The sequence below is a fragment of the Amphibalanus amphitrite genome, unplaced genomic scaffold (assembly GCF_019059575.1).
Source record: "Amphibalanus amphitrite isolate SeventyFive unplaced genomic scaffold, NRLGWU_Aamphi_draft 000719F_arrow, whole genome shotgun sequence".
Lineage (NCBI taxonomy): Eukaryota > Metazoa > Arthropoda > Thecostraca > Balanomorpha > Balanidae > Amphibalanus > Amphibalanus amphitrite.
Window position 1 is genome coordinate 260,178 of NW_024882213.1, and position 26,544 is coordinate 286,721.

At 52.4% G+C, this 26,544-nt stretch overlaps 2 protein-coding genes and 1 non-coding gene across 4 annotated transcripts; 1 reads left to right on the top strand and 2 right to left on the bottom strand.

Moving 5' to 3' along the window:
* Window positions 1-8,527: 8,527 nt before the first annotated feature.
* Window positions 8,528-8,601, bottom strand: Trnat-agu. The gene has a single exon. It is a non-coding gene; the product is annotated as a tRNA-Thr (tRNA).
* A 541-nt stretch (window positions 8,602-9,142) lies between these two features.
* On the top strand, window positions 9,143-13,141 carry LOC122365158 (BAG domain-containing protein Samui-like). The gene is made up of 2 exons (XM_043336125.1): window positions 9,143-9,420; window positions 10,952-13,141. The coding sequence occupies exons 1-2, from the start codon at window positions 9,256-9,258 to the stop codon at window positions 12,329-12,331; spliced, it is 1,545 nt and encodes a 514-aa protein (XP_043192060.1). The 5' UTR covers window positions 9,143-9,255; the 3' UTR covers window positions 12,332-13,141.
* Window positions 13,142-15,733: 2,592 nt separating this feature from the next.
* LOC122365159 (zinc finger CCCH domain-containing protein 13-like) lies at window positions 15,734-22,838 on the bottom strand. 2 transcript variants are annotated; one of them, XM_043336127.1, is made up of 10 exons: window positions 22,802-22,838; window positions 22,166-22,452; window positions 20,444-21,673; window positions 19,880-20,067; window positions 19,323-19,463; window positions 18,598-18,756; window positions 17,989-18,113; window positions 17,197-17,638; window positions 16,715-16,837; window positions 15,734-16,158 (listed from the first exon to the last, which is right to left on the bottom strand). In XM_043336127.1, the coding sequence occupies exons 2-10, from the start codon at window positions 22,410-22,412 to the stop codon at window positions 16,051-16,053; spliced, it is 2,763 nt and encodes a 920-aa protein (XP_043192062.1). In that variant the 5' UTR covers window positions 22,413-22,452; window positions 22,802-22,838; the 3' UTR covers window positions 15,734-16,050. The 2 variants fall into 2 exon arrangements, with proteins under 2 accessions (XP_043192062.1, XP_043192061.1); XM_043336126.1 differs by lacking the exon at window positions 22,802-22,838 and having other exon boundaries at window positions 22,166-22,562.
* Window positions 22,839-26,544: the final 3,706 nt, after the last annotated feature.

Consider the following 26,544-nt stretch of genomic DNA (forward strand, 5'->3'; position numbering starts at 1 on the left):
AACATGCATGCACAAACATATGATTGGGACAACGACCATTTCTCAGTGTATCTGCTTGGCGCCAATCTGTTGTAAACTTCTTAAGCATTACAAAGCGAGGTGGCCGTAGACAAGACATAAACAGACTACAGACAAACAAACGACGGCTCAGAACTACTAGCAAAGTAGCCAAAGGTGGCACCATACGAGAAAAAAAACTCTAGAGCCTGCCTTCATTTAGAAATACTCTCTTATATCCTTACTGCTAGGGCGGTTCCGTGTCCCACCCGAGCTTCGGGAGCTCACCGAGGCACGGGCATCGCGCCCTCGAGAAGAGGTCCCCCCGGGTACCTCCCCACCACCCCTTCCCACGCCCCCCACCCTGCCCCCGCCCCGGTTCGGCGACACCTCAGAAAGGCTCACCCCATCACCAGGGCCATCAACCGCCGGCCGCAGCTCACCGAGCGACGACACCCCGCCCATCCCTCTCACCGCCTCATCCTGTTGACCGCTCCCGCCGGGCGCTCGAGCTGTCATCGGTGGCGGGGCAGCCCCTGACGTCACGTCCATGGGCGTCTCCAGATCATCAGTCCCGGCAGGGCGGGCGGCCGCGGGGCGGACACCAGGAGACACCGAACAATCCCGAGCCCCGGCGAGCCCGCGATCGCCGCCGCCCGCCGACCGGTCAGCCGCAGCGGCGGCGTCAGCCGGCGATACCGGCTCCAGGGGCGGCGAAAGCCGCACCAGACTGGTGGGCGTCACCCGGGCACAGTCCAGCAGCGATGATGAAGTCGAGCCGACTCTCCGATGGTTCGCCGCATCGTCCGATCCACCAGGTCCCGGATGGGAGTCCGGAACGGCTGATCTGGGTGCGCCGCTCGGGCTGGGAGCCCCCCGCTCCACGGCCCCACTGAGCCCGGACGTCATGCGCGCTCTCCCCAGTTCGGACCTCCATCCCTCTGTCCGCGGGCCAGGCGAGACGCCTCCTCCTGCGGCGGTCTGAGCGCGCCCCTGCGCGGCCGCGGGGTCGCGAGCCGCTCCCGCTCCCGCCAGCTGACGCACCGCCTCGGGGTCCGTGATCCGAATCGGGGCCGAGTCGCGAGACCGGCACGCGAGAATAAGTCCCGACCTTGTAAAAACGGAGAAAATGATGCCCTCCTTCTTCATCCTTAGCAGGTCGGAGAACATGGCCTGCCGCCGTGGAGTTAGAGACTCGGCCACAAACAGACCGGTACCCCTCAGCTTCGTCTTGTTCCTGAACAGGACGTCCCTGTCGGAGCCGGGCGCGGCCGTGGTGAAGTCTATGAGGACTCTCCCGTTTCTGAGCCGGATCATGGCCTTCACCTGTGCGCTGTCCAGGGCGTGCTCCATACGCTGCTGCACAAGTGACCGGATCAGGCGAGCGGCGTCCTCCCGGCTTGTCTTGGATTGCAGCGCCGGTCCGGAGAAAACGAGCGAAGTGAGACGCTTCTCTTGTTGCTCGCGGTCTTCGCTTAACTCCAGGTGCTGGAGCCGCCGCCGTAGCTCAGCCGTCTCTCGTTGCAGTTGCAGGATGTCTATGTCTGCTGAGCGCTGTCTCTCGGACATCGCAGTGAGCGAGTCCATCGCGAATGAGAGCGACTCCTCCACGGCCGCGATTCGTCTGTCGTTAGAGTCTCTTATCTCCTTCACGCACTTGGAGTTCTCAGACACGATGAACTCCTTTAGCTCTGCACATATGTCACCATCACTCGGTCCCTCCTGGGACGGGGAACACACCTTCCGCCTCTTCCCCATGGCTGTATAGCCCACTGTCACTGTTAGCCGGGCTCCCTCGCTCGTCCACCTGGCCGCGCACGCGGAGCACCGGCGCACGCGTCCGACCCGGCCGAGGTCAACCGGCCAACTGAAGTGTTGTATCTTGTGGTAATGAAATCATCGGAAGGCCTCGATTGTTTTGCCCCCTTTAAATTCATTTGGACTTGGGTGGCAAGTTTCCTTTTGCTCGAGCGCTTCCTTTTTGGGCTAAACCAATTACGTGTCTCTAACCAATGTGTTTACCACGCCTTCCATTCGCCACTGTATAGCAGCGCTGGTTCGATTGTAGTCAAACTAACAGCCTGTTTAAAATGCCACTGGCGGAACTCGTTCCAAACAGAACAATGACAGAAACTAAGAGCTGAGCCAAACATTCGTTTTGTTTTTAGTAGAGTACCATCAGTATACCATTCTGATCTCACTGTCGTTTCTGTCCTTTGTTATCAAATAAAAAGCAGGTAAAAAGGTCCAATTATTCAAATTCAGATATCGTAAGTTTCTTCATCCTATGCCATTTCCTGTTAAATGGAATTTTATCGAATTGGGCTTGTTTCCCATAGATACTTTTTCCCTTACGGACTACGACTCATTTAGGTAAAAGTAGGTATCTATATCTTTTTTATTTCTATCATACCTTTTAAACTAATAAGCTGAGTATGTTACAAGTATTACCGATCTGACAATTCTTTCAGTTGTTTATGTCAAGCTTCGACCCTACATCTTTTTCTTCCGATTCTTTCTTTCTCGCCAATCCGTAAATGGGGCCCAAGGGAGGCATTTCCATTCGGAGTCCACCCATCGCACCCATTCCACTTTCGCGCTGTATTTATAGTTACCGTTTCCCATTATCAACCAAAACGTTCCGCGTCCTTTGAATTTCGGCGGGCGCGTGCTGTGATTGTTTCTCGCATCCGTTCAGTAATTAATTCAGACGATCCTCGTGCGCCAGGCTAAATTCAGAGCCCTTCCGTTTAAACGGATACAGCGTAGTGGCGCCAACACGCGGGATTATCTCGGCATTTCTGGTTTCGACGGAGTGGAAGCCGGTCTCTGCTAGCGGGGGTGTTGCTGTGTGTTTGTGAAATGCAATCTGTTTGATGTACTGGCGACTATGTTGTGGTGGGACCAAATCAGAGCATGAATTAGCGACGGGGTTGAATAAAACGGTAGCAAGTCGGCGAGCAGCATATTACTGAAATAAGAACTTAGTTACCGATGAAATTCGTATGCAAAGAGTCGTTATGGTGGTTCACCACAAATAAATCGTGAACTTTTTTCGCTACCACTCCAGGTTTTTTTGTTTCCTACAAAACGAGATTTCTGAAGACTGAGAGTATAAGATAAGTATGCACAGCTTTGAGGTTGTACTGGCTTGTAAAATCATTTCAATTTCATTGTAACTTGAAGTCACATGTTTCAAACATTGATTTTGTTTTGAAAATGTCGTTGAATCAAAATGCCAAACCAAAATATGCTGCATGCTCTCACTGCAACCTAAATGAAACCGGACACAGGGGGAGGGCAAAATCCGCAGGCTCGTGGAAGTCCTGAAAACTCTCCTATAATAGCTGTGCTCCGAGTTGCCGGTTGATGTGTTTATCTCCCAGTCCACCTGAAGTAAACGATCTTTCCCTCGCTTCTCGACGCTAAAAATTCAGGCGTGCTCGACCATATCAACTTCCCAATGTCAGGGCCACCTAACGGTATCGTATATTTCGGAGACTGACGACACCTAAGGCCGAGCGTCGACCATCGCGGTCTCTTCAATATGGAGGCTCCCGTGCCGCTCGGTAGGCCGAGGCACTGCTTCGGGTCTCTTCAGCATGGAATATAAATTCTCCCTCTTGCTTCTAAGTCTCCGTCCCTGTCGCTATCTATTCAGTATGAGGTCGCGATCCTGCGACTTCACGTGGTAGCTATAAAATCCGTTCTGCCCTGAGGCAGTCGCAGCGTAGCCAATCAGAGAAGAGGATCACTCCATGGCCCGAGCGACCGACCAGTAAGGTGTCATGGCCCACGGACCCACCTGTGACGTAGATATGGATCGGCCAATCAGAGAACACCAGGAAAGGCATGAACACCAATCGTCTTCCTAGCTTTTAACCCGGCAGTTGCTGGGGTATTTCGCCACCCACCGTTTGCTGGGGGGGGGGGGCGTTAAACGCCCCCAGCCGATAACTCGAGAACCAATAGGCGCAGCGAAACGCACGAGGCGGCAAACGAAAGAACGCGACGAGACGCTTTAGATGAGTACTTTAAAGTTAAATTTTGAGGTCACAGGTCGGGTCAAGGTCAGGTCAAACACCTGAAATCGGGCTTTCAGTAGCATGGACTTCAGGACTTCGCAATGGGCGCCTCTCGTCATAAACTCTGTCAAAACGGTGCACAATCCATCATATAAGGCCTACAAGAGTGTCAGCTCCATGTAGGGGTCAGTCAAGCATAGGTCAGGGTCAAGGTCAGGTCAACCCGGTAGGCACATATCCTCGAAAATCAAAACTGATATTCGCAGCCTGTGACACATGTTTTATGGGTAATTTGGGGCGTAGAACACGATGGTGACATTCATATTATCATATGTGTACGTGTTTGGCTAAAAAAGTTCAATTTAAGAAATGCATGTATCATGGTCGTGAAGTAGGGGAGAGCGGGGCCAGTTGAAATACGGGGTCAGATGAAACATGGCTTTATTTTCAACAATATCCAACATATGGCGTTGCCGACACCACTGCGCATCCGCGCTCGACCACTTCCTTTGTCAACGGCGTTTGGGCGGCAAACGGACGGTAATTTTGATTTGACACTTGTTTTTGTGTTTTTGAGAGGCGTTTGGGAGAAATCGTTTTTATGAATATTTTGTGATATCTCATATACCTTTGTTTGCTGAAAGAAAAACTCCTGGCTCCGGAATAACACCATATTTGTCCCTTCATTCAGCATGATGCCGTCCCTCCAGCTCGTTTGACATGTGCTTTACGGCGCGTGCGAGATGGCGGGAGCGGATGGGGTCAATTGAAACGCTTCTCTGAGCGTCAGTTGAAACAGGGCCACAGGCCGTTTCAATGGACCCCGGTGACCTTTGCAATGGTTAGTGTTCAGGGGCTGTAAACATTAAAGGAAATAGTCCACCTTTGAAATGAGCTTTTAAACTGAAATAGTAGTTTAATAGAGCTCAATTTTTGACCCCTTTTTCTCCAGCCTTTTGCTTGAAAGCACACTATAGCCTGAGATATTTCTCATTTTTCTCATCCGCCCATTTTACCATAGTCTATGTACTTTATGTCACCTATTATGAGGAACTTTGCACTTTTAGCTTTCCAATGACCTATTGAATGTAGCATTTGGAAAAGTAAACCGGACAAAATATCTCCTTAAGAAAGTGGCCTAAAAGAGGAAAACATCCCATTGTTAAGGATAGGTGCAATTGACCCCATGGGCTGGTTCAATTGACCCTCGCATCGGGGTCATTTGAAACGCGCGTAGAGCTGTTTTATAAGCATGCGTTTGGCAGCAAAATATGTTTGAAACATAATTTTACATACCTTAAAATAACGCCAAAAGAGCATATTTTTTCATGGCATTGTGCATTTTTCGATATGACAACTAGATCTCGCTGTGCATGTCATGATATAAAAAGTGGTTCAACTGGCCCCGCTCTCCCCTAGTCACGAGAAATTGCCAAGATTCAGTTCAAGATTTTGGAAAATGCGGAACGATAATCAATAATCGAAGATAGCCATTTGATTGTTCATGGTATTGGCAGTCTAATGGCGTTTAAGGCATGTCTGTATGTCTATTTTGTGATTTTATATGTTTTTTTTAACATATGCCGTTTTTAGTCGAAAAGTCACAAACCATGACGTCACTAAAACCTCGATATCTCGAAAATTTTCTGACCGATTTTTTTGAAACTTTGTCACAATAAACTTCAATCAATTCCCTACAGGTACCCAAAATTTGAGGCGCGCCGTTTTTATGCTATGGCCCGGCGAAAAAAGTGGGGGCGTTTAACGCCCCCCCCCCCAGCAACTCGCGGGTTAAAGCAGATGCCTCCAATGCCTCAGGGTCGGGTGATTGGGCTGGGCTGTCACTCTCGAACAAATTGCTGTGTCATAAAATCATTTTAGGCATCAGGCTGCAGTGGCTACCAAGGTGGTCGACATTCAGTGAAACACAAGGGATCCGGTGAAACACGCACTTAACATGTACACGTGCCATTTTTGGGTGACAATGGATGGTCAAATTTTCCTTTTCTGCGACTTCTTGAATCGTCCAATACCAAACTATAAGCACAAAAAGTAACAAGCTCGGCGGCGTGTTCACAAAACTCGTAAGTCTAAATGTGCCTCTTTTTGACCCTACCCTCACCGAATTTATCGATTGTCTTCATGTCGAGGCTGAGGGGGAGAGTTGTTGGACCACTACCCGTTTTACCCCGAACCTCTTCAGAAGAAGCATGCAACGTTAAAAACGCAGCGAGTGTAGGTATCTGATTTTCAGATGTCACTTCAACCGGTGCCGTCTGAGGTCCGGTCAAATGCCCCAAAGGTGGGGTTTCGTGTTTTGGCGAATGCCCTTGCCAAACATGATCGCAGAGCCTATATTTGGGCCAAATCGTGTTCGTCATGCGCTCAGACGGATCGAATAATGTACTATTTGTTCGGAAGAGGTTAATTTAGAGTGCTGACATCAGGTCAAGGTCAGGTCGGAGCCACTCAGGTCACGAAGCTGATCCAAGGAGGTCTTTTCTTCCAACCTTTTCGATTTGGTCGCCGTCTTCCCGAGTCCGTCGGTGGCTTCCCCGACTGACTCGCTAGCTCAAGTATTGACGGAAACCTCCGATGACCTTGGTGCTACCATCACGCCATGGAAGCCCTGTCACCAGAATAATCGCAGTCAACTTTATCAACACAGTCTTCGCCGACTGCGTTTCGAGGCCAATAATGCCAAAAAACTTGCAGTTTTTTACCCTTGACCTGACGTTGACTTGGCTGTGACCTCCTAAAGATTGTTTTGCTCCAAAGCGTTCGTCTTGTTGAAAGCGTTCGACTGCCGTTTTCCTCGTCTTTCTACGACCATTGGTTTGGAAGTTGGACAACCGGTGGGCGAAACTTGCCCACCCGAGCAGGGCGCATATGACTGAATACTGAATAGCCCAGCGGGGTGCGAATTAGCGCTCCGTTGAGGGGGCTGGAACGCCACCCTCCCCACCTTTTTATGTCAATATTTTCTGAAGCATTGCAGATATCGTCATCAAGCTATTGAGGACCAATCCGGGCGTCAATTTTACACCTTGAGGCCAAAAAGATTTTAAGGAGGTTTGATAGGTTGGCCACAAATGACATCAGAATGACGCCATGCTGTCATTTTAGACCCCAAAAAGTTTTGCGGGAAGAGCTGTTTCTGTTATGCCTGTTATGTTCGCAATAAACCTGGTGTCAAAATAGCCATTTTCACGACGGGCTATCTGGCGAATGCACAAAAATTGACTGACTAACCCGATCTCTGAGACAGAAAATACAGGGCGTCCCAAAAATAATGTCACACCTTTCCAGCGTCATTTGCATGAAAATAACAAGCATGAGATGTGCGCTTTTTCTTACATATGCATCCCACCTTCTCCCTGATACGGGTAAGCAATAAGCATGCTGTCCGAGACATCAGACATCAACATGTCCAGCTTCTGTGGACTGATCCTGGACCAGACAAATCGAACGTTCCTGGTCAGCGTGCATTCAGGTTGTCCTGGCACCATTTTGTTCACCTCTTGAAGGACGATCGCCCTAAGATTTTCGATCGGCGACAGGTCATGGCTATTCCCCGGCCATTTGTCCTCCCAGAATGCTGGGAAGTGCGACCTGGACCAGTCCTGTGTCGTTCTAGCTCGATGAGCCGCGGCGCCGACCTGTTGAAAGATGGCCCTGGACATGTTTAACAGAAGTTTTCGACTGGAGACGTGATTTGGTGGGGTTCAGCTTTATAGACAACCTCAGTTACCGATGGATTATCGACTTGGAGACTGGATGACTGTTGGCAGTCAGCCTCCTTGCCAGTTTCCTTGTGGATTGGCCCATCTTTAGCACCGCGCTTCGCGATGACGATTTGCGCTACCCGGCTGGCGGAAGTCTTCCTGCCGCGACCTAGCTTGTTCTCAGGCATCTATCCGCTTCTGTCGCGTGACAATCAGCGCCAAATCGTGCAGGAGCTCATGCCCAGTGCCTCGGTGACCTGGCTGTGGGTCATGCCGCCGGTAACCATGCCGACTGCCCCGCTACGGGACGAGTTGCTCTGCAGTTTTGCCATCCTGGACACCTGGTCCGCGCGTGCTGGGTACTGCCCCGGAAATGACCTCCGTACACCCCTTGACCGGTCAGGCTCGTAAAAATTCGAAGTCACGTGACTAGAATGTAGCAAATATGGTCGGGAAGCCAGTAGCGGTGAAATTATATTGATATTGCGCCATAGAAGGCAAAATAAAGGTTGTGGGAGGGTGTGACATTAATTTTGGGACACCCTGTATTGATATATTCACAATTCACATGAATTTATTTCAATGTTGTATTGAAAAATAATGTTTGATAACTAGATAAATAAGGGAGGGGACATATCAGTCATACAGCGACCCAAGCTGAAAACTACTGAGAATGAGTTATGGACCTAAATTGAACAAATCGTACCAAACGAATACCTAACTGATAACAGTGCGAAGACGCGTGTTATTATGTGCGTTTTTGAGCGTATTACAGAAAAGAGGCACCACCGAGATTCGAACTCGGGATCTCCTGTTTACTAGACAGGCGCTTTAACCAACTAAGCCATGGCGCCGCCGCACATACGGAGGAAATCGTAAATTGTTAATTTAATGCAGCAACTTCAGCAGCAAAAAATAAAACATTTTACAATTTTTCATATTATCCAAATACATCCATGCAAATCCATCTTCTGATCCCCATGACCTTGCATCCAAGTGGAAATCAGTCCTATATGCACTGGACAGCTAAATAGCAGCTTTCCTCTGACGTTGCGCGACATCTATCTCCGAAACATTGCTGCACTAGCGCCACCTGCCCAGCAGCTTGAGCTCCAGCCTCCATAAAGTAATCCACCTCAGATTCGACTTTTGAGCAAACTTGAGGTGACCCTGCAACGCAAAATCAGAATAAATCACAGCTCAATGTGTGCGCCCTTGGTAGATAAAAGAGTTAAAAAGGTTGGTAAAACGATTATTCCGTAGCAAGATCTCGCCGGACGGCTGCAGCGCTTGGCGGCCCGTCGCCCTCCCTCCAAACCCTCCCAATGGCCGTGCACATCTCATGACGTCACAGTCGATGACGTAGCACCTAGCGCGGCGCTGATTGGGCTGAACGCTCCAGAGTTGACTGGCGACTTCGTGAGGTGGAGGGTTACGACGCGAGCCGCTCTGTGTTTTCTACCGGCCTGTGGAGGTGCGATCGGTGAGGTTTATCAACGTGTGCGAGCATGGACGGCCATAGTCGATCTGGTGCGTTCAGAGAGGAAGGTGGACAAGAGAGTGGCGATCCATTCGATCGGATGCGACATTTTGGGAGCATGGGAAGAGGAGCAGACATGTTTTCGCCGTGGGGAGGATTCGCACACGGCAACACCGGCGATTCTTGGTCCATGGTAAGTTCCATGTCCTGCTACTTTTGTCCTACTTCAATTTCAGTTTAACTTGGTTTATGTGGTTTCTAGGTTTGGGGTGGGTTGGCGGTCATGACGTCCTTGAAATGCCCCTGTAAAATCGATAAATTCTATCGATCGTAGACCGTAGTCGATGCACGGGTTTTGGGTCATTTGCTGGCCTCTGCTGGTGCCAGAAAATGTTAAATAGTTAGCTAGAGCTCGTCTCACTGCCCACCCATCGCTGGTTGATGCCCCACCTCGTTTCAGTCTGATTCAGATGAGCTTATTTACTGAAAGCGACTTTTGCGACCGGTATTTTGATTTGTTTCGACAGTACTTCAGAGTGTCAAAATTTCACTCAATATACCCTGGTCAAAATTGGGCATGAAATTTACCTTTCTTTAATTTCACGGTCTTGTGGCAGTGGGTAACTCAATGAATATCGTCGATTTTGGTTGTCTGGCCTCATAGGTAACTGGTTTAGCATCATGGACACGAGTACGTTTGCCACGTGCATTTTATGTGGTCACGAAAAGCGATCAGCATATTTAGGGACCCCGCCCGTTTTCCCTTGCACCTGTCGGCAATCGAACGCGGTGTTTGGCCGCCGGTTGACCCCGTTTGCAGTTCGCCCAATTTTCGCCCGGCCGCGGGCGTTGGTCGGTGGCCGCCGGCCGGCGTGCCTGTGACGTAACAGTGTGACGTCACGTTCACACAGCCGCCGGTGTTGATTGGCACCGTGCCAGCACCTGTTCGGCCGGTGCACTGGGGTGACAGAGCTCACTGTTTGCCGGCCAAAACTACCAGCCGGAATTAATCTTGGTTTAATCGGTGTAATTGAAAGCATTCGGCCAAAATTCAGCCACGGAGCGTATTCTGGGACTGTGAAAATGTCCAGAAATTCCTTGGCTTTCCTGGTAAACACTTGCCCATTTCTATCAGGCATTGCCCGCTCTACGAAGCCTGTTGTGCCCTAATTTGAACAACTGTCTCCCAGCCGTGGGCACGCCAGTCGTCTGTACTCTCCTTTACGCCCAAGATTCTTTCGGCACGCCCACAACCACTGACCGGAGAGGCTAGACGGTTCGGCTTTGTGACCCGCCGGGCCGAGTAACGGTCTCCCGCCTCTGCCTCCGCGTGCCACGGGATAGAGGACAGAGGCCGATAGGTGTGGTCGGTGTGGGCGGTCTATCATCAGTGATCAGAGTTAGAAATTCACTTGGCTAGAGCCCAGACGGATTGTCTTATTTGCCGGCGCAGGAGTGAACCGTGCTGCCGTGCAGTGACAGCGACTGGTTCGGGTAGTGAGACGAGTCTCTATGCACCAGCTAACACAGACCGGGGCAAAGGTGCGACTATAATATAAATTCCTGTCAAAAAGCAATTCATCTGCTAGGCACTAGGATTGGTTTTAGGGTTGATTGCTAGCAATGGGCCGTTTCCCAGTCGTCCACTTCCCTGACTGATCAATTCATACTCCTGTTAGTACTTCGACCCATGAGTCTGACCTCTCTTTTTTCTCTGTCCACAGGATGATCCGATGGAGGGCATGGAGTCGATGCGGCCCCGACAGCGGCCCAAGTTCAGCAGTGCCACCACCATGATGGGCCCTCGCCCGTTCCGGAGGGAGCGACGAGCCTCGGCGGGCACACCGGACCAGGCAGCTGCCGCGGCGGAGAGCGGCGGTATGGGCCGGGAGCGCATCATTCCTATCCAGGTGGAGCGGGATGAGGCGGATTCGAGGGCTCCCCAGCAGCAGCAGGTCCCTCAGCAGGCTCAGCAGCCCGCTCAGCCTCAGCAGCAGGCCTCGCCCCGCCAGCAGCGGCCTTACGTCCGACGGGGCACCCTCGACACTCCCGTCTCGTCGCTGCAGACGGAGGAACTCCAGCGGGACGCTCGCGCCCGCAGCGCTCCGCCAGAAGCCGAGCCGGCCGCCGCCGCCGCGCGCGTGCCTCCGCTCAACGTACAGGCCGCCGCGGCGGCTGCCACGCCGCACAAGCCAAACTACTTCAACTCGTCGCCAAAGCCGTTCTCGGCTCAGCAGAAGCCGTTCCAGTCGCCGACGTTTGGGGCGCAGGGACAGATTCCCATTCCTGTGCAGGTGGAGAGGGGACGGGGGCAGCAGCAGCATCAGCAGCATCCTCACCAGCAGCAGCAACATCCCCAGCAGCAGCAGCAGCAGCCTCAGCCGCCAGAGCAGCCCAAGCAGCCTCCGCCACCTCCGCCCAAACCAAAGTCGCCTAAAGAGCGGGCTATGGAGGCGATCAGTGCCGTACAGGAGCGTGTGGCTGAGCTCGGGGCTGAAGTCGAGGCCTTCAACGGCCAGCGCGGAGAGAAACAGCATCTCTATCTCGACGAGATGCTGACCCGGGAGCTGCTGAAGCTGGATAATGTGGAAGCCAATGGGGATGAGGAGATCCGCACTACGCGCAAGCAGACCATCATGAGCATCCAGAAGTGTCTGGCGCAGTTGGAAGCGAAGGTGACTACGCCGGAGGAGGCGGCTGCCAAGGCGGCGGCGGCGGCGGCAGAGGAGGAAGAGGGCGTGGAGGAGGGAGAGGCTCCGATGGAGGCAGAGGAGCAGCCGGTAGAGGGCGGAGAGGGCGCCGCTGAAGTGGAGATGAAACCCGCCGAGGAGGCTCCGTCCGCGCCGCCGGCAGCTCAGGAAGGCGAGGCGATGGAGGCAGCCCCCGAGTCCGCGGCAGCCGAGCAGCCCGAGCCTGCCGCTCCCGCTCAGGAAAACGTCCCGTCCCCCGCTGCAGGCCCAGAGGGGGAATCCCCGGCCGCTGTGACTGAGGCTCCCCCAGCCGCGGCCCCTGAGGCGCCCGCTCCGGCCGCTGATAGCGCCTCTGTGACTCCGGCTGCCCCGGACGCGGCGGCGGCCCCGGCTTCTCCGGCCGCGCAGAGCTAGCCTCCGGACCGCGCTAGGGAAGCTCTGTTGTATGACCGGGCGCGGGCTGGCGCCGGTTCGTTGGACGCCGGCCAGGCGGCGTATTTTTAGCGTCCCGGCCCGCCCGACCGACCCACTGAGGTCGGTTAGACCGGCGGCGAGGGAGGGATTCCCAGGCTGGGCGCTGTCAGCCGCCCACCGAGCCAGCTAGGCCCGTGTGTGGGCCCACGTAGGCCCCGGGTGTGGGCCCATGTAGGCCCCGCGTGGGCCCGGCCAGTGATGTCACCACCGTCAGAGGGCTGCCGATGCCGGCGTACGGCGTTCGTCTGCACAAAAGCGGCTATCTGTGTCTGCACAGTTAACTGTTATCTGGCGGACGGATGCTGCAATTCTAGTCGCGGGGCGACTTTGGTGCCCGCATAACTCTTCACAGGCTGTTAGCATTGAAGAAGACTAAGGAATGTGTGACTAGGGATGCCGTGAAGACTAAGGGATGAATAACTAGAGATTTTGAGGACTAAGGAGTGAGTGAATAGGAGTGGTGTGGGAAAGAATGAATGTGCTTTTGTATGATGTGTTGGTTGCGGTATGCGACTTATAGCCAGTAGGTATGTTGTCTCATGAATCAGAGAATTGAGCGATGGAGCGACTGTCTCTGTAAAGCCTGTGTTTTGCGTTGGAAAATGGTTGTGTTGTCCGTTTCGAGTCCTGTTTATGGGCTGTGCCTAACACAGGCGGTGATACATGTCTGAATTCACCTCGATTTTCCTATGTTATCGCTATCATATCGTGTGATGTTGATAATACGAATAAATGCTTCGCTACTCAAGAGCTTTATAGTTTTATGGGTGAGATTTTGCACTGGGAAAATCGATAGCGTCATCAGTCATACCCGATTGAACATAAAAGTATAACTGTTTACAACAGCTTTTCTAAAATAGACCCTAGCACCTTCGTTCTGCGGAGTATGGAGAAGAATTGGGGCGGGCGTCCAAGCACAGACCACATTTGCTAGAACATTCCAGTTTACAGTTCACTGCAAATGATCGGACGAACCCGCTGACCGTTCAAGACAAAAATACATTTTCCCGACCGTTCCAAGCTGCGCTGGCGTGCACAGAAAGCTGACGTGCACGACTAAGTGTTCCATAAATAAAGAACCCGTTCTGTCTTCAGTCTAGTACCAGGGTATGAGTCACTATCCATCACGTGGCTACTACACCCGAGACCGGCTCTGAAGCGATCCCATCTGTCTGTCTGTCTGTCTGTCTGGCGATCAGCTGACTGGGTACATCGGGTAGAGCTGCCGTTTTTGGGGCGTCGTACCCCCCGCCCTGCCCCTGGTGCGATCCGTTCGGCAGTGTCTGACGGTCGCACTGCTCCCAGCACGCGACCAAGGCCGAACCAAACCACGCCGATCACATCATCCTGTGACGTCACGTTACGTCACAGAACGATGACATCACGGGTCGGCGTTGGCTTATTTGGAGGTCGAGGATACACAGCTGCCTAAAATAGCGTCATGTCAATTGAGGGGTGGGTGAAACGGGTGAAACTGCGATGAGATCATCGTTATACAATGTAACCAACGATCGCTTCTCACATGTCTGTGACTATCGTTTCGAGGAGAATGTCTGGTGGTACTGCTTTCTAAATCGATGTGAGCATCCAATGCAGCTCGTTTTGGTGATTTTCCTCCAAACAAGAGGCGTTGAGTGAATCTGTAGGCGCGGCCATCCCACACACAGCTCCTCTGCAGTCAGCATATTGCATGATTGATTATGCAATCGTTCCCGAAATTGGCCCGATACTCAGCAATGCTCCATAAATGTCCCACCTCTACCGACACTGTCGTGACTTTTGGCTGTAGTACTCTCAGCACAGCGGATATGTGCAATCTATGGACATTGTCGGGCCTTTTCTGGAAGAGACGGGGTGAGTGGCAGTCGCTGAGTCACGGAGCGGTCGAGTATGACTCACACTATGACTCAGAAGTCCTGTAAGATCTCCGGGCTATATTGGGCTAAACATACAAAACAGGGTATTCGTTAAAAAAACTACGATGTTCAGTCGAGTGGTAACGTACCAGAACAGCGTCGAAGGCCACATTAGTTCAACGCAAAGTCTAAACAAACGGCGCGGTCGGGGAAATATTCAGTACCTACCGGCTACCATGCACTGTGAAACCGCCGAACTCAAAGAATCGAGAATGAGTCCACATTACATGTAAACGAATGGCTTCAGAATCGAGGTTAAGCAAACGTTTACACAATACACAATGGTTTACAGAACCATTCAATCAAATGTCTCGAGGGTTACCTCGCATCTCAGATACCGTTTTCTACTAGCAATCAAATGTCAAGAGGAACAGAGACGTAAGCATCAACAAACTCGAGCCCAGTTCATAGGGTTTAGGTAGACGACAGAACGATAAGCTATGCACAACCCTACCCTACCACCTTTTCTGAGGTCTTCTCACACAATGAAATTTCACAATCACGTCGAAATAGATCGAATTACTCAAACCATTGTAAGGGCTAAAACTGTATTTTGTTGGCATGTCTGTGAATGCTCTGAATTCTCCAACGATCAAAACAAATGTACGATTTCACCTCAATGTCGAGCATTGAATCAAAGCAAACACGAACAACAGAACGCATGCTCTGTCTTCACCGGCACGAAATCTGCGCCGAATCTCTCTGGAAACGGTGCCAGCGGGCGGCACAACACGACCGGGGCGGGGGCGGGGGCGGGGGCGGCCGGAGTCGATAGCCACGGCGCTCCGGGTAATGACATCAGGACCGGGCGTCACAATCGGGCCAAAGTCAGCACCGCTAAACGTGGCGGGCAAAGGGAGAGGGAGAGGGAAAGGGAGGGAGAGAGGGAGGAGGAGGAGGAGGAGGAGGAGGAGGAGGAGGAGGAGGAGGAGGAGGAGGAGGAGGAGGAGGAGGAGGAGGAGGAGGAGGAGGAGGAGGAGGAGGAGGAGGAGGAGGAGGAGGAGGAGGAGGAGGAGGAGGAGGAGGAGGATGCTACAAGCTATGGACGCAATCGCTTCAAGACGGAGAGACTCTTCGCGAGTGCAAACTAGAACGGCGTAAAAAAAGGAAAATCCCGTTAGAATGCAAATAATTTAAGCTCTCGACTCACGAGGGTTCGGAAAAGTCATTAACACATCGGTTGTTACATAGAGTAGAAACCACATGGACGCAGCACTAAAACCTGGAGCAGCCGGGCCCTGTTCGTCCATAGGCCGTATCGATTGGGGCAGGGTACTTTGATGGTTGGGGCCAACGCTTTGGCTACTGGTGGGTAAAAAAGGTCCTTCATAATGCAAATCCAATGCATAAGAACTCGTTACCCACGCAACACGCAAGGTTCCTCCCAAAATACAATACATCTGTATTGGTAAACGTGAACAAGAACTACCAAAACGATCACTCTATTACAGCATCCTCGTATTGAAAACACATCTTTATCAATTCCCTAATAAAAGCACACATGGATGCTGGTCCCTATGGTAACACAGCTCAAACATTGGTCCCGATCTAAACTATAAACGTCTGCCATACGGCCATCGGGCAGGGCTATCAGAAACAAAGTTGTATCACATGTCGCCTCTATCCGGCTCGTTTGGGCGGGAGCGCCATCAGATCTGCTGAAAGTTGGCAGTTGCAGAGAAGAGTTGCAGAAAAGATAACTACCTCCCCCACCGATGGAAGAGTTCATTTTACCGGAGGCTGTCAGGACGGCTCAGCTTGGACCGCAGATTCCTGGCCTCCCCCATTGCCGGGAGAGTTCATTTTTGAGGTCACTGATTGGTCGATCAGGCCGCTACTTATTTGCGCTGCCTACCAAGAGGAAAGAAATCGGTTAAAAATTTCCTCTGAGGACTGAATATGATCGCATATTGCATTAACAACAGCTAGAAGCCAACGTTGTAATGAAACGAGCCAGTACATTAATGCCTACAAACCTAACATATTCTTTCTTCCTGGACTGACCTATGGCAAAAAAAAACTGACACAGAGGCTTTTAACACCGGATACTTCGACATGTCAACCGGTCTTCGTTTTGCAGGGTTAGGCACTTTCGGTATAGGAAGTCGATTCCCGGGGCGTGGGATATAGTATAAGGTACGAGGAAGACGATGGGTTGAGTATAGCACGGGATGGTACGTCAAAAGCTGAGCCCATCCCGTATATGGCACAAGGGCGGCACGCAGCCGCCTGTAACCCCAGCGAGGCACGCGTCTCCTAGAACTGCCATTCCCTCCTGCTGCCTTGGTCAATCGGGCCCGTCGGCCCACACAGGAAACCAAGGATGGTAATGGACATTGGGTAAGTCATGTGGATAAAGGAGTGAGGATGTTACGATCTCAAATAAGCGCCCAGTGCCCTGACTCACCAAGCCAGCTTTGCCGGCCATCTCCAGCGACAGTAACGCCACCTGGGACTGCAGCAGCGCCATCTTTTCTTCGGCGGAGCGCGACTGTAGCGCCATCTGCTCACGGTGAGCCGTCTCCTCAGACTGCGGGATAAAGCTCAATCAGTAAAACACGCGCCAAAGCGCGGGCTGAGGCGAATGCCTGCCGTGCCTGTCTAGCGAGGAGGACAGTTTTCTGTTACCTTATAGCTTTCATATCTTGTAATAAATACAAACATTTTCAGATATAATACCAAACACGATGTGTGGTACAAAATGGCAAAGGAAGACCAAACACTTGTGAAACGCTTTCGACAAAGTTACGTAGATCTATAATTCGATAGACATGTATGAATTTTCTATATTCTGTTTCCGCTGAAAGACAGATATGTATTCCCTTTCAGAGGCATCTACATAACCCAACCCCGCTTCACACAACACGATCAGTCGCACACCTGTCTGACCTGCGCGTGAGCGGCGTGCTCGTTCAGCTGCTGCTCCAGTCGTCCCTCCCACTGTCTGCACTGCTCCGCCAGAGCGGCCGTCTCCGCCTCGTCTCGGCTCTGCAGCTGTTCTCGCAGCTGTGCGGCCAGCTGGTGGGCAGCCGCCAGCTGCAGCTGCAGGCCACTGAGGTCGGCTGAGGCGGGCGGGGCGGTCGCAGAGGCGGCTCCAGGGGCTCCAGGAGCGGCGGTCGCAGAGGCGGCTGCAGGGGCGGCGGTGGGGGAGGTTCCTGAGACAGCGGCGGTGCCAGGACCAGAGGTAGGGGTAGATCCAGAGACAGCGGCGGCTTCAGGGGCGGCAGCCGGGGAGGCCTCAGGAGCCGCGGTGGCGGGGGAGGCGGCCAGTCTACCAGTCCTCGAACTGGTAGAGGCAGCGGTAGAGCTGTCTGGCGGCGCAGAGTCCGATCTATAAAAGGTAAACAGCGTGTCTTAGGTTAAAGCATTGTAATCGCGTCGCACATCAGTGATACAAAGTGAACGGAGTCAATGAGTGAAGCTACTTAAATGAATGAAAAGAAGCGAGTCAATGAAAGATGACTGCAGGCATGCCACAAGATATAGAGCACAGGATATTATAGAATAATGAAAAAAGAACGAGACACCAAACGGCAAACACAAATAAATTGTTATACATCTCTCACAGATGACTGAATGAAATCACAAGGCTAGAGTGAGCTGTTTATCTGAGTAAAACTACAAGCCAACCCCTTAAACAAGCGGCAGAGCCCTTGTTGGAGGGCCAGCCCAGTATCTCACCGCATTTGAGTGCCGACGGAGCGTCGGGAGGTCCTTCTCTTCTGCAGGAGTCTCTCCAGCTCAGCACTCCTGGAGCGTACCGCCTCCAGTTGCTCCTGACGACGGTCCAACTCCAGCTCTAGGGACTGGAGACGCAGGGGAAGAGTGGAGAGAGTCAGAGAGGGAGAGGTGGAGAGAGTGTGAGAGGCCTGAGGCGAGCGAGAGAGGGCGGCGAGAGTCGGGGGTGGGCAGCGGTAGGAGAGAGTAGGCAACTGGCTTGCTACATGTAATGTGGCGCATGCGACATCTCGTATGACGGTAGATAGCGCAAATGAGGTAAAATATTACAGACATTGCAACATCAAAACAGCGCACTGTGTTACAAAGTTACAGCATTTCTTAGCATATAATAAGGAGAATAAAACTTCTGAAAAGCAAGCACACAAAGTCGAAGCGTCAGGCCATGTCAAAAGCTCATCATAACACTTTTAGGCGCCCCCACCACAGCTGCCCTCACGGTAGACCGTTCCTCTGGAATATTTTCCCACTACCCGTATGCTGTACTGACAGACTGCCCCTAGTTCCCCGCAGTTATACCCTGACGCCCCTCAGCCGCCCGCCCCATCTGACCTTGACAGTGACCAGCAGATGCTGTGTGGCCAGCTGCTGCTGCTGCGCCGAGTCGGCCAGCCGGGCAGCTGCTGACTGGCTGAGAGTCAGCAGCTGCCGGCCATGGCGGCGGCGCAGCGCCGAACGCTCCTGTTCCAACGACCGCGACAGCTCCGACACCTGGCGGGCGGAGGGGGAAATAAAGGTGACGATAGCTGCACACAGGTGGGGTAAGTGGGTAAAGTCTGACAGCAAACAGAAGAGAATTTTGGCGATGTGTTGGACGCACAAAGCATGAGCGGAATGAGACGTTGTCCACTGTCTAACTGTAGTCGGTCACCATCTTTCCACTTCCCACATAATTCTCATTTTCAAACAGTCCGTTGCAGCTAGCAGTTCGACCAAAATCCTGCGCTCTTCAGAGCATGTCAAGTTGTCAACCCTACCGACCACCCCTGCCCGCCGTTTCGAGACGTGCTGGGACACTGTTTGGCCCTGATGGGGACCTGCATGCATATCCTTGTTCAGGCCAAAATCCATCCCCAACGGAACGACCTGAGAGACGTCGATGTGGTGGCAGCTCTGGCGGCCGTGGCTAGGTCCCTCCAGAGCCATGCGGCTTCTCTCGGCTCCGACCAGATGGAGAAAGTGGAGGGAGGGAGAAATAAATATCCAGCTGAGTGGAGGAAGGAGCAGCGATCGACAACCATCAAACCTCGTGGGGATAACCAACACCCCAAGCTCACCAGTCTCTGTCTGTCCAGCTGATGCTGCTGCCGGGTGTGAGTGAGCTCCTCCCTGAGCGCCGTCAGCTGACTGTCCCTGGCCGCCAGCTGACGGCTGTGCTCCCGACTGGCCTGCTGCAGCGTCCGCTCCGCCACCGCCACCTGGTGGATGATAGGGGAACTATTAGGTACTCGACCGGACACAGTTCAATGCAAGCGGAATGTGCCTTTCTGACTAGAGATCATCATTTGTTGACCACAAACCCGCTAAAACACATCGACCAGTGAACTGATGACACATGTGTGACCTAACAGCGACACCCAACGACGAGCAAGTATCCAGTGTGAAATATGCGACATGTTGACTGTTTAATGTTTGTGAGGATAATTTCGTCGTCACATTAGCTCAAAAATGCTTCTTGCCCCAGCCCCAGGCTAGTGACAGCCTGACATTTAGACCGGCTTGCTGCCGTAGCTCCTGGCGGTCCGTCCGTTCTCTTTTGGTCGCCCTCTCCCTTAGCTGGCCCATCTCACACCCACCAGTCCCATCCCTCTCACCACCAGTCCGCCCTTCTCACCTGCTCTCTCAGCTGGTCCGTCTCCAGCTGCCGCTCGCACTGCAGCTGCTCCAGCTCGGCGCGCAGCTGCTGCAGCTGCTGCCGGTGCAGCCGCCGCAGCCGGTCGGCTTCGTCCTCCAGCTGGCAGCTCAGCGCCCCGCTGACCGCGTCCAGCAGCTGACGGCGCTCGGCGGACGGGCCGGCCGCCGCTGACGTCATCGGAGGCAGAAACGCACACGTCATCAGAAGGCCCGAGGCATACGTAGCCGGTAACAGACGATACTGAGACGTCACAAACATGACGTGGAGGAAATCATAATTAGATGATTACAAATGTCAGTAGGGAAAGAACAGCGATGAATGGTCGTAAGTTGATAAGAAGTCGGTCAAAAAACGCTTGCAATCTTTGGGAGGCTCAGCAAGAGAATGTTGTACCGGTCTGGTTGAACTAAGTAAAACGGGGAAATTTGTTTACATCCACTTAACGTCTCTGGGGAACCCTAACTAGTACGCAAAGCACCAACTAACCACATTGCACAGGATCCTCCTAAAATCCGAACCCACTTTTCTGTTGACTTCACTTACCTTCCCCTTCCTCTCCCTCTGCCGTCGCTCCATCGTGCGCCGCTGGTGTCGCTGCGGTGGCCGACCGACCCGCCACCGTATGTTCCAGCAGATACCTCACACTGCCAGCCACAGGGCTGGGCCGGGAGACGGCGGACCACGCGGGGGTCTCCCATACAGACGGACCCACCGACCGACCCCCACCGTCAGTCCTCTGGGAGCCGGGACCGGGGGTCTCCCTAAACTCCCGGTCCCGAGGGGGCTCCCAGAAGGGAAGGGAAGGGTCGGGAGTCGGTCCGGTATGTGTGGTGTGTGGCTCCCAGCCGCGGGAGACCTGAGGTAGGTTCTCCGGGTGTCGGTTTCCTCGAGATGGGCGTGTCTCCTGGTCCCGGTGGGGCCTCTGGGACGCTTCCGGGTAGTGTGCCTCCTGTTGTGAGGTCTCCTGATAGCGCACTGCTTGCTCAGAGCTTCCCTGGTCCTGGTATATCACACCTTGCTGAGGAGTCTCCTGGTCCTGATAGCCAACGCCCTGGTGCGCGGTCTCTTGGTGCTTTATTTCCGCAGCCGCCCTCCCGGCTCGCTTCTCCTGACGCGTTCGTCGACTACCTCTTCCTTCTTTGTATTGCCTGGAGTCGCCTCCATCACCCCTCCCATCCAGCCGTCTATCTCCCGAGTCCCGGCGGCGCAGGGATGCCTCAGGTCGCTGTCTTGTACCCCGCACCACCGCCGCCCGCCGCCTTCTCGTGTCCCCCGCTGCGTCCAGGCGCTCCTCACTGCCTCTCTCCTCCTCTTGGCCTCTCTCCGTCCGATTGGTTGGCCCTCTCGCCTCTCGCTGCGCCTTCGCTCTGTCTTTTCCCACTCTCTCCTTCCGGCTGTCCGTCATTCCAACCACATCTACCTCTTGAGCTGCATCCACCGGGCCCCACTCCGGCATCGACCTGGATGAGATGGTGCTAACTCCACTAATACCCCCCTCCGACGAATGTCTCCGCCGCGCCGTCAGCCGCGCTGCGCCACTTTCGCCGCTGTCAGTGCCATCCCCACAGCTCTGCATGAGGTCTGACGAGGACGCGGCCGGTGGCGAGGTCGACCGTCGGCGACGGGGAGAGGGCGAGCGCCGGAGAGAGGGCGAGGGGCGCCGGAGAGCGGGAGAGCCCAGCGCAGAGACCATTGAGGTGGTGAGGTCGGCTGGTACGGGTCGCCGAGGCGGCCAGCGGCCCGCAAAGTCGCCGCCACCACGCTCCGTGGACGCTGAAAGAGATTAGACGAGTTAGATGGTAAGAGATGGTAGGGGAACCAGCACAGAACAAAGAATAGGGGTGAAAATAGAGTAGGGAATGAGAAGAGGCATGAGAAGGAGGACACATTGTGATAGGACAGGAAGATAGATAATAGAGAGCAAAACAGACAAATGTTCTGCAGGGTAGAATTATTGATGAGGGGGAGCCAACAGCATCTTAAAACACATTGTGACTCATCAAACATTAACAACTGGTCACAACATGAACAAATGAACATTGCTGTAAATTATTCCAGATATGTACCAGAGCCAAAACCTAAATAAAAACAAGGCAGGGCTGGACCCTGGTACGTGTCAAACTCAACATCTTGATTAGTTGACAGTCCCAGCACCAAAGCTCATCCATCATCTACCACAACCAGAACCACTTCTTATTCTCCTAATGCAGTGGCACTTTAATCCCACCCTGTCCCACACCACCTGCCTCTTTAGTCTTTACTCACCTATGGCCTCCTTGGTCAGCTCATCGGCCAGTCTCCGCCGCACCCTGGCTGACTCCTGCAGTGCCACCCTCAGACCTGGGGTCAGACCCGCTGCTGATGGCGTCGACACAGCCTTCAGGCCAGCAGCTGGGGTTGCCGTCAGAGGAGTTGATGTGGCCAGCTGACCGCCATATGATGACAGGTAATTGGATGACGTCATTCCCAGCCGGGCGCTGGATAGACCGGAATCTGAACGTGTCCGGGCCATAGTGTGCAGCAGTTCATAGACGTCCTTAATCGGTCTCAGTCTGTAAAAAGGGGGTCCAGTGACATGGTTCAGATTTGACATCCAACATTAAAAAGTTTGCAACAAAAGATAGGTTTATATACCTATTACCTATAAGGTTCAGGTGTGTCAGTACCACAGAAATATATATTCTGCAATGAATAACAGTTATCTTTCAGAATCTAATATAAGTAAGTATCTCCTAAAGCCCAAAATGGATTGCAAATTGCTATGACCCTTGACTATAACTCAAAGGATAAATTGCAGTTCAACTAAATGAAAAAGACCACCCACATCATTCACTGAAAAGTCTGACGTGACACAAAACAATAAAAAATACATTTGCTAAAGCGTCCCTGAAGCAACATTACAAGCACAACCCCCTATCATCTGTGTATTTCAATTTAGGGCCTTGCCATCAGCAACCAAAACATACAATATTTGTATTTACCGCGACACAAATTGCGCGCCTTTACCGCCGCGCGGGCGTATATTCGAATCCAGTATGAGTAGAGCATGGGTCCCGAAAAATTCTTCAGAAACTAGAGAAATTCTCGCGGGGCAAGACGACTGTCAAACTAGCAGCGAGCAGCGAGCAGCGAGTCCAGCAGCGAGAAACGGGCCATCCCGATTTAGCTGAAAATTTCCTCACAGAGCCTTCTCAGCACGCTGATTCCGAAAATCATGGTCTCTAGGGTGGGAATCTTTACCGTTCTCGAGATAGAACCCTCTAAAGTTTTCGACACCCATGACCGGGCCATCCCGATTTGTCTAAAAATTGGCTCACAGAGCCTTCTCAGCACGCTGATTCCGAAAATCATGGTCTGTAGGGTGGGAATCTTTACCGTTCTCGAGATAGAACCCTCTAAAGTTTTCGACACCCATGACCGGGCCATCCCGATTTGGCTAAAAATTGGGTCACAGAGCCTTCTCAGCACGCTGATTCCGAAAATCATGGTCTGTAGGGTGGGAATCTTTACCGTTCTCGAGATAGAACCCTCTAAAGTTTTCGGCACCAAAGACCGGGCCATCCCGATTTGACTGAAAATTGGCTCACAGAGCCTTCTCAGCACACTGATTCCGAAAATCATGGTCTGTCAAATCGACCGGGCCATCCCAGTGAAATCGGGATGGCCCGGTCATGGGTGGTAACCCAGCAAACATGCCGACGTCGGCCCGACGTCGGCCGACGTCGGGGTGACGTCGGCAACTCGGCATCGGCATGCCGACGTCGGCCCGACGTCGGTCCAACCTCGGCACGACGTCGGCTGGATGTCGGATATGCCCGCATGTTCCGACGTCCAGCCGAGGTCCAGCCGACGTCGGGCCGACGTCGGACCGAGATCAATTGCTGAGGTCCAGCCGACGTCGGGCCGACGTCGGGGCGACGTCGGACCGACATCGGCCGCTGTTTTGACCGTTAAAATAATATAAAATACATGTTTCATGTTTCATAAAGAGCTTCTGTATTCAAAATATCCTCAGGAAACTCAAATCATCCTCCACGCCGCAACCCCCTGATCCGGACTGGACGGGAAACTTTATCCCATTTGGGATTGCCTGTAAGCCGAGCTCGCCCGTAGCCGGGTGCGGTGAGTGCTTGGGGGCTGCTCGGCCTATCCTTTGGTCAGGCTCAGCCCCGGCAACTCACCAGGGCCGGGCCCAGTTCATATAGAAAGGCCAGTCAGCAAGTGTCACTTTGCCAAAGTGCCACTTATCAAAGGGACACTTTGGGAAACGTTGGTGCAGGTGTGTAAGAGTGGCTATATGAATCCATTGTGGGGTCGCCCTTTCCAATAAGTGTCACGTAACAGCAATGGGACCAGGGACTCTATATGAACTGGACCCAGGGTGCTCGCCAAGAAGACCAATGTCTCCATCCTATGATCCTTCCGGCTCTGAAATGGTCTTGTCAGACCGAAAGGGCATAACCCAACAAAACAAACCAATTTCGTCAGCTGGCTGCGTGGTGTAGTGGTTAGCGCACTAACCTCGCGTTAGAATGACACGCGGTTCGAATCCCACCGCCGGCTGATGCTTTTGGCGTGTTGTCCCAGTAAACATGCCGACGTCGGCGACTGGGGGCTCGAATCCCCCCGCCGGTTGATATTTTTGACGCGTTGTCCCAATAAACATGCCGACGTCGGCCCCGTCGGTCCAACGACAAACGATCTCGTCAACCTCGGCAAACGATATCGGCCCGACGTCGGCTCGACGTCGGCTGGACTTCGGCTGGACGTCGGAACATGCGGGCATATCCGACGTCCAGCTGATGTCGGGCCGAGGTTGAACCGACGTTGGGCCGACGTCGGGCCGAGCCTCGGCCCGACGTCGGGCCGACGTCGGCATGTTTACTGGGTAATAGCTTTAGAGGGTTCTATCTCGAGAACGGTAAAGATTCCCACCCTAGAGACCATGATTTTCGGAATCAGCGTGCTGAGAAGGCTCTGTGAGCAAATTTTCAGCCAAATCGGGATGGCCCGGTCATGGGTGGTAAGAACTTAAGAGGGTTCTATCTCGAGAACGGTTAAGATTTCCACCCTAGAAACCACGATTTTCGGAATCAGCGTGCTGAGAAGGCTCTGTGAGCCAATTTTCAGCCAAATCGGGATGGCCCGGTCATGGGTGTCGAAAATTTTAGAGGTTTCTATCTCGAGAACGGTTAACCCGGCACCGCCTGGGCTATTTCCGTACCCACGACAGCCTGGGGGGGGTCGGATCCAACCCCCCCCTGTTATCTCGAGAACCAATGGTCGTATCGAGCCCAGCGAGGCGGCGTTCGAAAGGTCTCTACGAGACCTTCCCAAAGCACTCTTAAGATTTTAAAATTGAGGTCAACTTTTGGGTCAAGGTCAGGTCAAAGGTCAAACTCAGGGGTTTTGCATGAATCGGCTTACGGACAGCGGAATCGATAGCTGCTGCTCGAAACTCACCAAAAATGACTTCAAAGGCCTAGTGAAGGTACCATGTGCGTATAGAGGTCATACTAAGTACAGGTCAAGGTCAGGTCAGGTCACGAAAGGTCGCGGTTTTCACTTTCTGCTACATGAGCGTGCGACACATGTTTTATGGCTTATTTTTCACGCCGAATCCCTTGGTAATGGGTATATGTGACCCCAACTCACTGTGCTGGTGATAAGTGTGCATTGAAAGCATAAAAAATCGTTTATACTATACATAACTAAACGAGGGCTAAGAAAAAAAGTCAATTTTTCAACTTTTTATTTTTGACATAAAAATGCATTTTTCTAGACGAGCTTTGTCCCAGGAATCTAGTGATGCTATTTGTTTTCACATGCGATGTTCAGAAGTGCCTCTAATTCACGAAAATGCTTATGACGTCACCATGCCCTATGCATGTTGGAGCTATTTTTTACAATTTGGGGGTCAAAAATCAAGATAGAAAGTTGAAATTTGGGGTATCTATTGTTCTAATAGAGCTCTACAACATATATTCCGGGTTTTTGGAAATTCCCAAAATTTTGGATTTTATTAGCTGTTTTCCAAAAAATATAGTTTTTTGAATTTTTAGGGGTGAAAAACGCATTTTATGGAAAATCCGAGATAGCCATTTTAAAGAACTCGTTGAGCTGCGTCTTTTCATGTCCTTAATTTGCAATTTGCTTCAAACCCTGATTTTTGGCAATTTTTTAAACATTTACCACTTTTTGACTAAAAATGCCATGTAGTTACATCACTAAAATCGATATATCTCAAAATTTTTTAGAAATTTTTTTCTTAAAAATTGCACAGGAGACGTCAAATTGATGGGGGAGAAGGTATGCTAAGTTTCAAGTAGATAGCGAAAGTGGTTCATGAGTTATTCAAGAAAAACGGAGGGGGGGGGGTCGGATCCGACCCCCCCCCCCAGGCGGTCGCGGGTTAAGATTCCAACCCTAGAGACCATGATTTTCGGAATCAGCGTGCTGAAAAGGCTCTGTGAGCCAATTTTTAGCCACATCGAGATGGCCCAGTCATGGGTCGTAAGAGCTTTAGAGGGTTCTATCTCGAGAACGGTAAAGATCCCCACCCTAGGGACCATGATATTCGGAATCAGCGTGCTGAGAAGGCTCTGTGAGCCAATTTTCAGCCAAATCGGGTGGCCCGGTCTTTG